This window comes from Berghia stephanieae, unplaced genomic scaffold (assembly GCF_034508935.2).
Source record: "Berghia stephanieae isolate SIO BIC M18660-M18661 unplaced genomic scaffold, UCSD_Bste_1.3 scaffold853, whole genome shotgun sequence".
Lineage (NCBI taxonomy): Eukaryota > Metazoa > Mollusca > Gastropoda > Nudibranchia > Aeolidiidae > Berghia > Berghia stephanieae.
This window is the reverse complement of record NW_027629492.1, coordinates 1,967-16,046: the sequence shown is the minus strand read 5'-3', so window position 1 is coordinate 16,046 and position 14,080 is coordinate 1,967. Positions and strand designations below refer to the sequence as shown.

Genomic DNA, 14,080 nt, shown 5'->3' with positions numbered 1-14,080 from the left:
TACCGGGAAACGAACAATAATGATTACTTGCTATCCTTTGAATAGGACATGAATCTGGTTGTAATATTCAAATCCAGAGACTCCATTAGCCACTCTAATAAAGAACATTGAAGTGTCAGATATTTATGTGAGCAAACAGGTTAACTAGGTCTTCAGCTAGTGCTAGCATATAGTCATTTAGAGATAAGCACTTTCTCAGCGCCCTTAATCTTGCATTATCAAGTAAACGGGAATTATAACATGATATGAACAGCAATTTGTTTCATTTATCACTTGCATTAAAGAAAAGAATTGCATTTCATGAAATAACCTTTTGATATTGGGTGAGTGACTTTATCAAATTGAATTATATTTCCCCTTCTTAAGCCAATGTTAAGGAAAATTCTTCTCAGGCAAAGTATGGAGGACATACAGTTAATGTTTTATAGAGTCAAAACCTGATGTAAACCTCCATCTTATGGGTATCTGGGTATCTTCAGTTATAGCAGATTTTTACTGTATTAAGTTTACCCTTCAATATACTGCTCATCAACTCTTAAACGGTTTAATCTGCTAATAGTTTTATAAACCCATAAGTTCACTCACAGTAATATGCTTCAACAGTCGTAATGACGCATGTTAACTTAGTAACTGGCTCTAAACTATTGGAACAATGGCGGACGCCCTAATGAAATATTTCTCCGACGAGCAGAAAAGCGTATCCAGAGGAAAAAAAAATTATAAATCTGATCATGTTTTGACTTTTACACATTCTGATCACAAGACATGAAAAGTCCTAGCCAGCATGAAGAATAAAAAGTACAGATTTTCTTTGTTTAGAACCACGATGGCCGCCGTTGCTGGGCGATGTGACATCAGACTATTGAATCCAATTATACAATAAGCTATAAAGCCTAATCTTACCTCTCTTGTCTCTTTTGGGGTTATCGACAGGGCTTTTGAAGTTTTAGTAATAATTGGCTCTGGTAAATATCTAACACTCAATTTTCTGTACTGAAAAGCTTGTTTGCATAAATCATTCAACTGTTGCTTAGATGAGAGCTGGAGAGTAAAAAAAAAACAAACAAAAACAAGCATCAAAACAGCAAGTTCCAAAAACAAAACTAGACCTCTAACTTTATTATATGTTCAGTCTTCTCCTCCTTTTTTAATTTTTTAATTTTAATTTTTTTTTATTTCAATGTCTCTTATGCTGTATTAAATGTATAGGCTATGTTCTCATTTCCTTGTGTCTCGTCATGCCATTCAGGCATTCACATTGTGCCTTTGATGACATCATATTCATTCGTTCAGAACCAATTCAAATCAAGAAGTTTGTCATGCTTTGAATTATTATTTTAAAAACCTGAACCTCAAAAGAAAAAATAAATCTGAACCCTTCTTGTTTCTCCTATGTAAGAACCGATTGAATCAGAATGAGATAACTGTCTTCTACCAGCGGGCACAAAAAAAATTCAGATAATTCTCTCTTATTTTTGACCATATCATTCAAATTTGAGAATTAAAGATATTATCTTTAGCAAACGATGCAGTTTAAATTTAAAATGTGTACCTTGCGACCGGCATGACCCACAATGAAAACAAAATACCATTTTAAAATTTTGCTTTTAAAAGAAATTTGTGCACCCATTCACTTCAATGCTACACATACCAATTATCAGCACATTTTTATAGAATTTGTTGAAATATATATGTTATATTTTTCTAATCATTCTACTACCCAACCAGTTAGGCATTTGAAATTTAGCATAGGCTTTGATCATAGCTGATTTTGGTTTTGTTTCAATATTATAGTTAATTTATCTTTTAAATTGGCAACGTTTTTACAGGATTCACTTACTATTATGCCACAGTTATTTCAAGCTGTTAAAAAATACACACACACAAAAACACTACTCTAAAATATTTTAGAATAAATGGAGATGAAGTGAATCCAGTCTGAAAAAAATGTTGGGATCGCGGAAGTTGGTGACGCATGTCAACGACGCAGGGTGAAGTGTTCATTTTCAATTTTATATTGCTTTTAATTGATAGATCTAAAGAGGCACAGATAGATTCCCATTTATTTCTGGTTTTGAAATATAAAATTTACAAAAGTATTATGGGTAGTGCTAAAAGCTTGTGATACGTGAGGTAACTCCCAAATCATAATGCCATCGGCTGCTTTGAGCTATGCATACCATATCGGATTGATGGAAGATGTATTTTAATGTGTCATTCACAATGGGAGAAAGCCAAATACTGAAATTAGTTGTAAGTTGAAATTGTATAAGATGACCCAATGACTGTGGCCAGTGCCTCCCCCTCCCCAAATAGTGCCAACCAATTGTTTAAGTTCATGTTTATAAAAATATTAACATATATACATATTTCCATGGATTCCCCATGTTCAAAAAGCGTCACATCACAAAGCTTTACTCCCCAAGCAGGTCCTTGATAGATAGATCTTAGGGTTAGTTGAGGGAATATATGGATTGTTTCCCTTAGCACAAGGAGCCTCCAATAAAATTGGCGTGAAGCAGCAAAGAAATTATATTTTACATACGGTGGAAGTTGTTAATTGCAACTGATTTTTTTTTTGTGGGGGGGGGGGGGGGGGATATATTTCATTTGGTATACGCCGTTGTAGATGGCGTCCTTTCTGTAATAGCGCTCTTACAATATCCTTTTGCCTACAGCAAGTGTTCATTTGAATTTGAGTCGAGTGGAGAATGTAATGTATCTTGCTTTACACAAAGTGTACGATAAGGGTCACTTGCAAGTGTTTTGTCCAGCTGTTCAGGCTTCAAATTATTGGTACTACCGCAAACTCGGGGACCCAAATAATTTTGGGGGTTTGGGAGGGGGGAGACTTTAAAAAAAAATAATTTTGGGGGATTTGGGGGGGGGGGGGGGGGGGGGGAGGGAGAAACTTTTTTTTTTTTTTAGTCTCTCCCCTCCCAAACCCCCTACTAAAGACTTTAAAATAAAAAAAAGTTTCCCGCCTCCCAAACCCCCAAAATTATTTGGGTCCCCGAGTTTGCGGTAGTACCAAATTATTCTTTTCAACGAATGTGAGTGTGAGTCGTGAGGAAGTAAGACTGAAAAAAATCCCAAGATTGAATTTTTTTCTTTTTACGGTTTTGAACATTGAGCTAGACTAGGGATTTAAATTGTAAAATAACATAACGTAGAAAATTGGTTCATCTCCTTTTTTGAGGGTTGACGTTGACCAGTTGTTGGGTGAGATTGAGATGAGATCCAGAATTAGAATCAGCAGAGGAGATGAGTAGGGAATCGACCTCTTACTCTTCCTTTTTTAATTCGTGATCATCGCTATTCTCAATACAATCTATTTACCTTTAAAAGGCATTCAAAGTCCGAAAAGTCAGCCATTACTATTACTGTATAATTTTCTGCTAATTCTAAACTTTAGTGTTTAGGCACTCGTCATTGCAAGTAACGTGCCGCAGTCAGTAATAAATATTATAAACAGGAAGGGGCGTCGGCTCAAATTGTGAAAGTAGATTTGCAATGAACGATATCATAACAATCGGAAGGAAACAACTCGCCGCCTGAACTTTGACCCTATCGGTTCAGGTCAAGAAAAAAGAAGGTCGAGTAGACTAGGAATTTTCCACAATGTTGACCTTGCTTAGCACGAGTAAACTTCTTCCTACTGGCGAGGCGCTCTAGTCGCCCTCAATCGGAAAATGAATGATTCGAATAATGTTCAAGGGGGTATTTATTGGAATTTACTCCGTTCTCTAAGGATCAAAGAAAAGAATAGACGTTGTCAACTAAATAAAACATTAAAGGATAATTTCTTTATTTTTCTTGATAATAATAATCGTATGTAGCACCATATGTGTGCTGCATCAAAAAATTATATTTTGATGGAGTCGGAACAATATTTTTAAATAATGTAATATTGCAACATGCTTATGTAGTTTTTCCTCCCGCCTTCATGATCTTTTCGTGTATTTTCGGAATCACACCAAAAGTTGAAAAAATTTGCATAAAAAGTAGACATTTTCGGAAGACGCATGCGCAAAATTTACGTCCGCAATGGACGTGACCAATCAAAACTTTCAGTTTAGTCACATGGTTGGGAAACGAAAGAAAAATTCGGCGCGAAGCGTGGTGGTTTATAACTTCTCTCTCCCTCTTTCTATTTTCCTTTGTGTTTGAGTGGCGAGTGTTGAAGCGGCCGTGTTTCAAGTCTGTGGATTATTATTTCATTTCTCACCACCTTAAATCTCACCCAACAGAAAACTCATCATCATGCCTGGAACAAAGTAAGTTTGTGATCCACTGTATGAATTAATACTTGAAATTAATATTAGAACATAAGATTAAGAGGTTGCAGGTGCCCCGTTTTCATTTTCATACCCTCACCGGCACCCTCCAGTTCTGGTGACGTCTGCTATTTTTACAATTACAATTTTATCGATCTACGAAGTTGGCATCGGTCCAGTCACTGATGAAGATAATTAACTACTCGCGTTGGATTTAGTTTGAAACTTTGCATCTTATCTCGGTTGTTCAAGATGGGGCAATAAGAAGGTTATTTGCAGGTCTGGTGCCGGTACCCACCAAGTCCAAATTTTCATGGGCTCACATTTGTGAGTTATTGTGATAGAAAATTATTACAAGTTCATCCGAACTCAACCCAACGTCTAGTTCAGTGTTGTCGATTACATTTTGAATCAAGCACATAACTCCGGTTGTCATGCCGGCTATGTGCACCGTAGCCGTTAACTGCTAATCGCAGCACTATCTCACTCAATCTTTGTTTTTTGTTCTGTACTTTTTCATGATTAGGGGCTGATCGTAATCGTAGCCTTGCTGAGCTGTACTGTTCTGAGAATAAGTACCTGGCTGGGCAAAAGGCTAAGCTCCTCACAACATTGCCATCCGGAAGTAACAGTAACAGTCCAACACACAAAACTTTGTGTAACCATGATCGTTTAGTTTATTTATACAATACAATATGGTTTGTTGAGAATTACTCATGAACGTGAACTTAGTCTTGGTCCTGATGGTAGTCCAGACCCAGATTATTATATCATTGATTGCTGTGTGAAACTCGCCGTGAATTCTTATCCAGTCAATAGTGAGATGGCCATACAATTCCCTTTTCTCTGCCGTCTTTTACAAAATTATGAGTTTTCACTGGTGTTGCGTTTATTTAAGCGAGGTTTAGTGCGTTAGTCTTGTTCAATTGCAGTTGAAAGATATGAAATGACAATTCCCACTGCATGCGCCAGCACATCACACTCAAAGTCAAAGCGACATTTCTTACGAGTCCAGTACCTAAAATCATTATCACTCCTCTCTTATCACCCTCAGGCTAAAGAGAGATGGGGAGCATGGCTCTTACACTTACACAGCTCTCATCCTGCCTTCCCCACCCCTACTAATTGTCTATCATTTCAATAGGTAACAATTACTGTCTAAAATCACTATCGCTCCTCTCTTAACACCCTCAGGCTAAAGAGAGATGGAGGGTATTGCTCTTACACTTACACACACTCATCCTGCCTTCTCCACCCCTAAATGTTTGTATCATTTCAATATGTAACCTAAGTCGACGGCCCCAAGGATACTGGTCATTTTACTGTGGTACCTCAGATTAAGTACCAAATGAGGCAATGGAGCCATTCTCCCTCAGTTCAGCATGCATGTAGGTACTTTGGTAAACGTCCATTTGCACTCCAGCAGGAAGCCGATATATGGGCTAGTTGCTGTGACCCGATTTTTTGGACTTGGGAGTGATGGGTCTCAGCCATAGATCTTTTGTTTATGGATGGATTTTAATGATTTATGTCTTATTTTCTTCAGGAGAAATTGCTCTATCGTTTGGTGTAGTTTATTTTAAAATCGATGACAATTTAGTATAACTTTTGATTATGGATAAAATAGGGTATAATAATTTAGCTTTGGATAATCTCTTCCTTTCATTTTACAACTATCTGAGACCTGGGCCAAAATAATGATTGATAATGACTTGCTTATTTTGTATTATAAATGAGTTGGGGAAAAGTGACATCTTTTGATGTGTAATATCTATGTTGTGTTTATTAATTAATCCATATTTTTGGTCTGTTTTCGCGTGTTCCAAAAGTTACAATTTTCCCCCCAACCATTTTACAGGCCGTTAAGGACTCTACTCAGTTGTCCATTTGGGATTGCCTTTTGCAATGTCTGGAACAAATTGGTGGGTACATGGTCTTAGGTAAATTGAAATATTGTATTTTTACTCCCGTATCCGTTGAAATTTGTAGAAATTAGAAACCTTTTTTCTTTACTTTGACGCACTTGTGGCCTTGATCAATTGAACTGGAAACGTGGCCTTTTAATTGGGGTCCAGACTCGCCAGTATTGGTCAACTCTCTCTTCACTGTTGGATTATTTTCAGTGCGAAGATCAGTCCTTTATCCTTTAAAGCATTTCCATCGTGCAGTCATCACAGATGTTGGCTTTTCGAGGTAGTTGAGCCAGATGTCTTAATGTTTTTAGAAAAGCTGGTCCAGTTTTCTCTAGTTTTAAGTTGAGGTAGGAATGGTGCATTCCTATGGATTTCTATTTACCTTCACTTGAGTGGGCTTAAATATAGCTTATGTGTGGGCACCCATTCTAGATATTTTTGCTGTTAATGATTTAATGAGCAAGGTCTAAGGTTAGATAGTTGCTGTTGCATTCATTCACATTTGTATTTTAATTTTTTCCTTGAGCGATTTTGCGGTGGTACGACTGTTGTCTTTCAGTAAAGGCTGTGCCTATTCGGACTCAAATTCCAATGCGCATGTGCAATCATTTGGAATGATCCTTCTGTCCAAAGTGAGTTGAGTGGTGTCAGTTCCACCCTCTGCCAACTGCCCACATTTTGCCATCCTCTCTGTATATGCACATGCATTGGAGATTGTAGGACTAGTCCGGATTGCCACTTCGTCCAGAAGATAATACGCCTGCTCTTCAGTTATCTGCGGTGGTTGACATATAGATCATTGTTGTGACTTTCGGCAGATTTTGATTCAGGATTGTAATTACAGGTCTATTGTTAGATTTTCATTAATTTTTATCCATCTTCTGCAGGGATGAAGTTGCTGTCGACACCCCAGAAACCACAGAGACCACCACAGAGCCCATTGTAGCTAAAACAGTCGAAGATGTAAAAGCAAAGACAGAAGAGGTAATTATCTTGTTTTGACACTGCAGTCCACTTGAGTTAAACTTCTGGGGACCAGAAAACAGTTTATCTTGTCAGAGGTTTACTTGAGGAGAAACAACCCTTCAGCGACACATTTGTTTAATTTTTTGTTATCCTCCTTTACTATATAGAATAATATGAAATTGAATGTAAGCTTCAATTTAAATACAAAATCAGATCAAATGAACGTTTCGGGTTTAATTATATGTGCCCAGAGCAGGATTATTTGTCATCTTTCCCATGCAACAGGCATATGATAATCTAAATGCTTGGAAAGCCTGGGTGAGAATGAAAAAAGAGGGGAGTTGAAACGCTGTTATCACTTGTCACCTAATTGCGTGATGAGTGCCCTTTATCTTATTCTGATTACCAGTTTAAACTAGCATAGTGGTGAGAAGGCAACCACAAGGTGGCTACTTGGCAACATGGAGATGTGCATGGCCTGGATGAGGGATGATACACAAAGGATATGTCCCCATCCCCTCTGGTGTGCTATGACACCGGTTAAACCTGTGTTCATTTGCGTCGTGTGATGACATGCATGTATTTCAGTGAATCTTTGCATGCACTACAAACCCGATTAATGCTATAGCAGGTGTTGTTTCTTGATTGTTGCTAGTGAATTTATTGTGCGATGAGACAAAGATGGGAGATGGAGGTGGTGTAAAATAAAAAGTCTGGTGTGCACACATTTATTTATTGATGGATAGTCTCCTGCATCTTAAAATGATTGGTGGCTTTTAAAAACATACTGCTTTACCGGTGATCACACTTTGCCTTTCAAGTGACATGTGAGTTTTGCCAACATCTTATTATTCCAATTTCCTATCAGGCTGAGGCTGAACCCGCTTCAACAGAAGAATCAACAGAAAAGACAGATAAAGCTGAAGAAGAAGAAGAAGAGAATAAAAATGATAATGCATCCTCCGAAAACACAGAAACCACAGGTAGGGGTTTTATGAACTTTAATTATGGACATCGGTTTAGTCTATTAATACATTTGCTTGGTGCACCGTGGATTTTTGTGGTCCATCTTTCACATTTGGACTGAAGCTTATTCGAAGTGGCGCTAGGATGTTTTGCAGGCTTAGTTATAGTTTATATTCTGTAGCTTTGAAATTTCTTTATAAGTTATGTATTAAGTGCAAAAAGGATCATGGAGTTCTCTTACCAAGTGCAGAATTGTATTGTCTTACAATAGAAGTTGGGTTCAAATGTTGTTCAGCACTTGAATCATAAATCTTGAATAGATGAAGTGCTGTTTTGGTCATGACGGTATTGGGTGTCCTGTTATATAGCTTTATGAAATGTTGCCTGCTATGGATGAGATCTGTCCTCTTTTCCCTATTTTTACTGGGTTTGTGAAGTGCACATCTATTTTTACACAGCTGGAACAAGGCCCATCATTTTTAATCTCAAAAATGCAAGTAAACTTTTTTTTGATTGTGCAGATTTGTCGACAATCTCGAATGTCAGACGAACTGTGTGTATTGCATAAACTTAAAAAAAAATATATTTTATATATTTGGTGCAGATTGAGGTCCTTAATCCCAGTTGAGTTTTTAAAAAGATTTTGGGCCATTTCTAATTTTAAATCAGAGTTAGGTCTTTTCTGGGTACTCAGCGTTATGCTGTCCGGAGCAGGATTTGATCCATGCCCGAATAGTGCAATGAACTTGTCTGGTTTGATACCCTCAGTCTTGAGTTTTATAGTCTTTGAGGATTCGTTTGCAGTTTTCTTGATACGCTTGAGCACTGAAATTTCAAAACTCTGTACAATTCCCAGTTTTAATCCCTGTTGTTAGTATTGGCAGTGTGAAAATCTCGGAACTGAACTGAAAGATGGCATCGCTCTCCCCCGTAGCGCTTATTGTCAGTCAATGTATTGTGCGTTCGTGTGTGCATGTTGAAATGAGGGGGAGTTAATTGCATATCATGATTGGCCAGGGTCTTGCGCATACCACCCATCTCTCCATCGACCACTTGTATTAGACAATGTTACCGGATCATAGCAGACTGACCTTTACCATTGAGGCAAGAGAGTATCACGGCAGTATTTGCCTTACGTATTTACGCAATACTAACAATTAGGGGTGGGGAAGATGGGAGGAGAGCATTGTCATAGGTATTACTGTGTGGGAACAATGCTGTCTCTCTTTAGCGAGAGTAGTGTGATAGGCTGGCTTTTTTGTTAAGTACACCAGTGGGAATTGTCATTTCATTTCTGTAATTAAATGGCAGGACGTACTTAATGCCACACCTGTGAAAGCTCTCTTTGTAGTTGTTCAATAGGTGGTTGATAAGAAGAAATTGAATTGTCTCATTCTCGGCCCTTTCCAGAGTTCAGGTAAGGGGAGTAATCATTACAATGTGACTGTTATCAAGACCACCCAGATTTACCTTCCTCATTTCCTTTGTTAAATACTCAACACAGAAATCTCAAATGGGCCCCCGATTCCGACTTGGTCAGTTATGTGCTTGTTTTCACATTGTGGTGGGATTTTATTTTGCATTGAGATTATTCCCCATAACATGAATCAGCGTCTGGCTAAATTATTTTTTTTTTCGGAGTACATGTCCACGCGTGCATTTAGGTTTTTTATTTTATGGGGATATACACTTTTATTGTAGTCGGTCTGATTTAAATGATTTCGTTTTTATCAATGGTTTCATGTCTTTTTCTTTTCTCCTCTAGAATCAGATTCAGCAGAAAAGAGATCGGCGGAGGATGAGAATGATAATGAAGATGAAAGTCCCAAAAAGAAGGCAAAGTCAGATTCCAACGAGGCTGAAGAATCATCAGAATCATCAAATGGTGCAGCAGAGCCAGCCACAGAAACTGCTTAATTTTGCACAAATTCCACAGACTTATTTGTTGTATCATGTTTGCAAGGCGTGAGATGTGTAATTTATGAACAATCAGGTTGTATACTTCATCTTCATCAAGTTTATATCATCGCAATTTATATATATAATGACTTCTGTAATAAAGTATTCGTGTTAATGTAAGTTTGCTTTTTTATTTTATTTTTTTTCACTGTGTTTGGATTAATGATTTCATTTGGATGGGTTCTGTTGTGCTCATGGATTTTCTTGGGATTCATTGGCAATAGATTCAATATCTCCATTTCGTCTTGAACTGAAGCATGGGTCATAGCATGCAACTGGAGTGGGGTTCCTGGTTATAATTATTTTTTATATTAGGTATTGGGTAAAAGGCTAGTCCACGGTTTGTGAGAGTGTGTGTAGTCATATATTTTTTAAATGTTGTGTTCTGTATTATGATCCCTGCTTCGAGTAAGACGTGGGTTTGCTTTTCCCTTACCCGTTTCAAATCCTCGATGGGTCTCTCTCTCTTCTATCCTCTATTTTTTTCTGAAACATGACAGTGCCCGACAAAAGAGGGAGAGAAGTACAAGGCAGAGAATTGACAGGTTTTTATCTACCGTCATTGCTCCCTAGTCACCATTATACCTCAGGGGTCCTAATCGCCGTCCGGATGTCATTTAAAGCATCAAGTCATCCGGAGGGCCTCAGTCCTGTACGAAACTTTCCAGAAGTCATCCGTTTTCTGAAAGCTCATTCTGCGCCGTCCGGCGTAATTCGAGAGCTTTCGGAAGGCGTAAGACTTCTGGAAAGTTTGGTACAGGTCTGAGGGTCTCCGGATGGCAATTAGTAGGGCTGTACCTCAGGGGTGCAAGACAGTTCAAGGAAACCGTGCCTTGCCAATAATGACTTTGACTGGGTGGGGACCCTGACCTCCCATAGTGGGTAGGGAGGTACATACTGTGTCTTCTATCCCCTTATATCTATTTTCCAACATGCTTTCTGTCTTTGTCTTGGAATGAGATTACTTGGCCCTGTTCGGAGTCCTGGCTGGGAGGGAAACAGTCCTTATTGTTTTGGGAGATATTTTTTTCCTTGTAAATATCTCTTATGTATTATTCAGGGCTGAGAATCTTCCGCCTAAATGGTGGTTTATCTCCACCCATCACCATCACTATTCCGCCTGTTAAAAAGGCTCCTACCACAACCACTACATCAACATCCCTATCACCACAATTACAACCACCACCTGTACTACAACAACCATCACATCATTCCTATCACCATTACTACTACAACCACCACCACATCGTCATCCCCACCATCACTACAACTACCATCACATCATCATCCCTACCACCACTACTACAACAACCACCACCACATCATTCCTACTACCAATACAAATACATCCTCCACCACCACATCATCCCGACTATCACTACAACCCTACCACAACTATTACAACCACCACCACACCATCATTCCCAACACCTCTACAGCTACAACCACCATATCATCCCTATCACGATCCTACTACAACCATCATCATCCCTACAGTCATCTTTTCTTACTACTACTACTACTACAATATGTTGTAATTACTCTCAACTTTTGAAATTCCTCCAAGTGGTGTCAGAAATTATTGCGAGACACATTTTTGATTGCATCTCGAATCTCAGTACATTTTTTATGAAATTCAAATTTATAAGTTATCATCGCATAGATAGGTCTTGAACTCCATTTTTATGACCAGTCATTTTCACCCCTGAACCATCATGACATTATCACCATCTCGACCACCACTACGACAGCAACTATCACATCATCATCAGTAACACCATCTCCACAACCACATCATCACTGCCCTCATTGTAATCAGTACCAACTCTAGTGCAAGCACCACTATCACATCATCTTCTTGGTGGGATCTTTTGACTTGCATGGATCAGAGTTGCTTTCTGCCTTTGTCTTGGCTTGATCCTTTTCCTGGCCTGATTCATTGGCACGGAGGGAAACAATTAAATGTATAGTCGTTTTTGGGAGATGATATGTTTGTCCTCGTATATCATCTCTCTTTTGTGAGACGTTAGATTTGTTCTAAATTTTGTATTTCTCTCATAAGGATTCTGTGCTTGTGTCTTGGTGAGACTTTTAGGTGACCTCTAACTACATTGATAGTTTGATCTTGGCGTCCGTTTGTGAGCCTTATATGAACCAGTCACTTTTGATCTTACTTAAATCTATATTCTTTTACAATTTACAGCCCCATATATATTTTAAGTGCCGCTGAAATGACCTACAAACATATACACGTGCACACAAAAATCAATAAAGTTCCCTCAGTTCTTAAGTCTTGTTAATTTTTCACTTTCATTTTTCTGTACTCATCACTACATTCACTTTGAGTTTGAGATTCTCTCTCTCACACACACACAAATCAGTAAAGTGCACCCAGTTCTTTAGCCTCGATGAGTTTTCACTTTTCACCGTCATGTACTTAACGATGATGATACACACACACAAATCACCATCAGTAACACCATCTCCACAACCACATCATCACTGCCCTCATTGTAATCAGTACCAACTCTCTCACACCCAGTTCTTTAGCCTCAATGTTTTCAATTTTCATCTTCATGTACTTAACAATGATACACACACACACAGAGGATTCAATTAAAATGTTAATTTCCTGGCAATTGCCAACATGAGACATACGTTAACTTAATATTTACGATTAACAAATAAAGCAAATACACACCTAACAATAAAGTTCACTCAGTACTTTTAATACCTCGGTTAGTTTTGCACTTTAATCTCTCTGTACCTATCATTATATTCACTTTGAGCAGTCTCTCTCTCTCTCTCTCTCTCTCACTCACAGACACACACCTGGGTGGGGTTCCTGACCTCCCACAGTGGTCAAGGGGGTACATACTATGTCTTCTATCCCCTTATATCTGTTTTCCAACATGCTTTCAGTCTTTGTCTTGGAATGAGATTACTTGGTTTTTTCCTGGCCCTGGCCAGAGTCCTAACTGGAAGGGAAACAGTCAAATGCACAGTTATTGTTTTGGGATATGATATTTTTTTCCTTGTAAATCATCTCTCTGTTATGTATTATTATATTTGTTATTTTGAATGTATAATGTAAGCATTTGAGTGTATTCCTCTTTGTGCCTGGATGAGACTTACAGGTGATCTCAAACTAAGTACATTGGTGGTATGCTCTTGGAATCTACATCTGATCCCTTTTTGTTCCGTTCCCCTGTGTCTTACTTTTTCTTGGGTGCTTTAATTGTAATTCTAGAACTTTTTACTATCCCATTTTCTTCCTTTTTGCGGGTGGTTGGATGGGAGCATCACCCTTGAATCATATACCTATGATGTTCGCATGGGTGTACGATCCGATAGTGATGTCGTTTCTTCTTCTCTTTACTAGCCTATCCTGCTTCTTTGGTTTGTGATTGTATTTTTGACAGGGGATATTTTTTTTTCTGTAAATCTTCTGCCTGTTTGTTCTTGGTTATTTATAATTTAGCTTATGATATTTCTTTAGGTTATGATTTTGATTTACATTTGTACTATTTTTGTTAGATTGCTTGTTTTTTTTGTTTCAGCGGTCTCTCATATAACCTCAATTGTGTTGGAAGAGACCTAAGCAACAAACAAAAAAAAAAAATCTTCCTTTTTACTGGCGCTGATATGACCTTAATGTGTTGCAAGCGCCGTAAACCCTTAAAAACAAACAAAACACACAATATCTTTCCTTCTGTCAGTGTCAGACAAACCTAAATCTATAAAATATCATATCCTTTTCACATTAGCAATCATTCTCTCTTTTCACGTTCAAGTACAGTACTACTACAACCACTACCATCGCCACACCATCATTTCATGAAGCACCACCATTACTACAACCACCTCCACCACATCATCATCATCATTGCCACCACCACTACGACATCATCACAACACTATCACCATTAAAACATCTTTACCACCACTACTACAACCTCCTTCAACACAACATCACCACCACAACAACATACATTATCA

General features: G+C 38.2%; 2 protein-coding genes across 3 annotated transcripts; one reads left to right on the top strand and one right to left on the bottom strand.

Annotated features, from left to right (window-relative positions):
• Window positions 1-648: 648 nt before the first annotated feature.
• LOC144962322 (uncharacterized) lies at window positions 649-3,635 on the bottom strand. The gene is made up of 2 exons (XM_078895222.1): window positions 3,340-3,635; window positions 649-1,041 (listed from the first exon to the last, which is right to left on the bottom strand). Exons 1-2 carry the CDS (start codon window positions 3,373-3,375, stop codon window positions 757-759), a joined length of 321 nt encoding a protein of 106 aa, XP_078751348.1. The 5' UTR covers window positions 3,376-3,635; the 3' UTR covers window positions 649-756.
• Window positions 3,636-4,119: 484 nt separating this feature from the next.
• Window positions 4,120-10,201, top strand: LOC144962321 (uncharacterized). 2 transcript variants are annotated; one of them, XM_078895219.1, is made up of 4 exons: window positions 4,120-4,277; window positions 7,078-7,174; window positions 8,025-8,139; window positions 9,888-10,201. In XM_078895219.1, exons 1-4 carry the CDS (start codon window positions 4,264-4,266, stop codon window positions 10,037-10,039), a joined length of 378 nt encoding a protein of 125 aa, XP_078751345.1. In that variant the 5' UTR covers window positions 4,120-4,263; the 3' UTR covers window positions 10,040-10,201. The 2 variants fall into 2 exon arrangements, with proteins under 2 accessions (XP_078751345.1, XP_078751346.1); XM_078895220.1 differs by lacking the exon at window positions 4,120-4,277 and adding an exon at window positions 6,168-6,196.
• Window positions 10,202-14,080: the final 3,879 nt, after the last annotated feature.

Bases quoted from the DNA above. Each gene is read 5' to 3' on its own strand.
- LOC144962321 (XM_078895219.1), top strand. The intron at 7,175-8,024 runs GTAATTATCTTG...ATTTCCTATCAG, and splicing joins TAAAAGCAAAGACAGAAGAG to GCTGAGGCTGAACCCGCTTC. The intron at 8,140-9,887 runs GTAGGGGTTTTA...TTTCTCCTCTAG, and splicing joins CGAAAACACAGAAACCACAG to AATCAGATTCAGCAGAAAAG.
- LOC144962322 (XM_078895222.1), bottom strand. From the start codon at position 3,375: ATGGCTGACTTTTCGGACTTTGAATGCCTTTTAAAG. The intron at 1,042-3,339 runs GTAAATAGATTG...TTTACTCTCCAG, and splicing joins ACTTTGAATGCCTTTTAAAG to CTCTCATCTAAGCAACAGTT.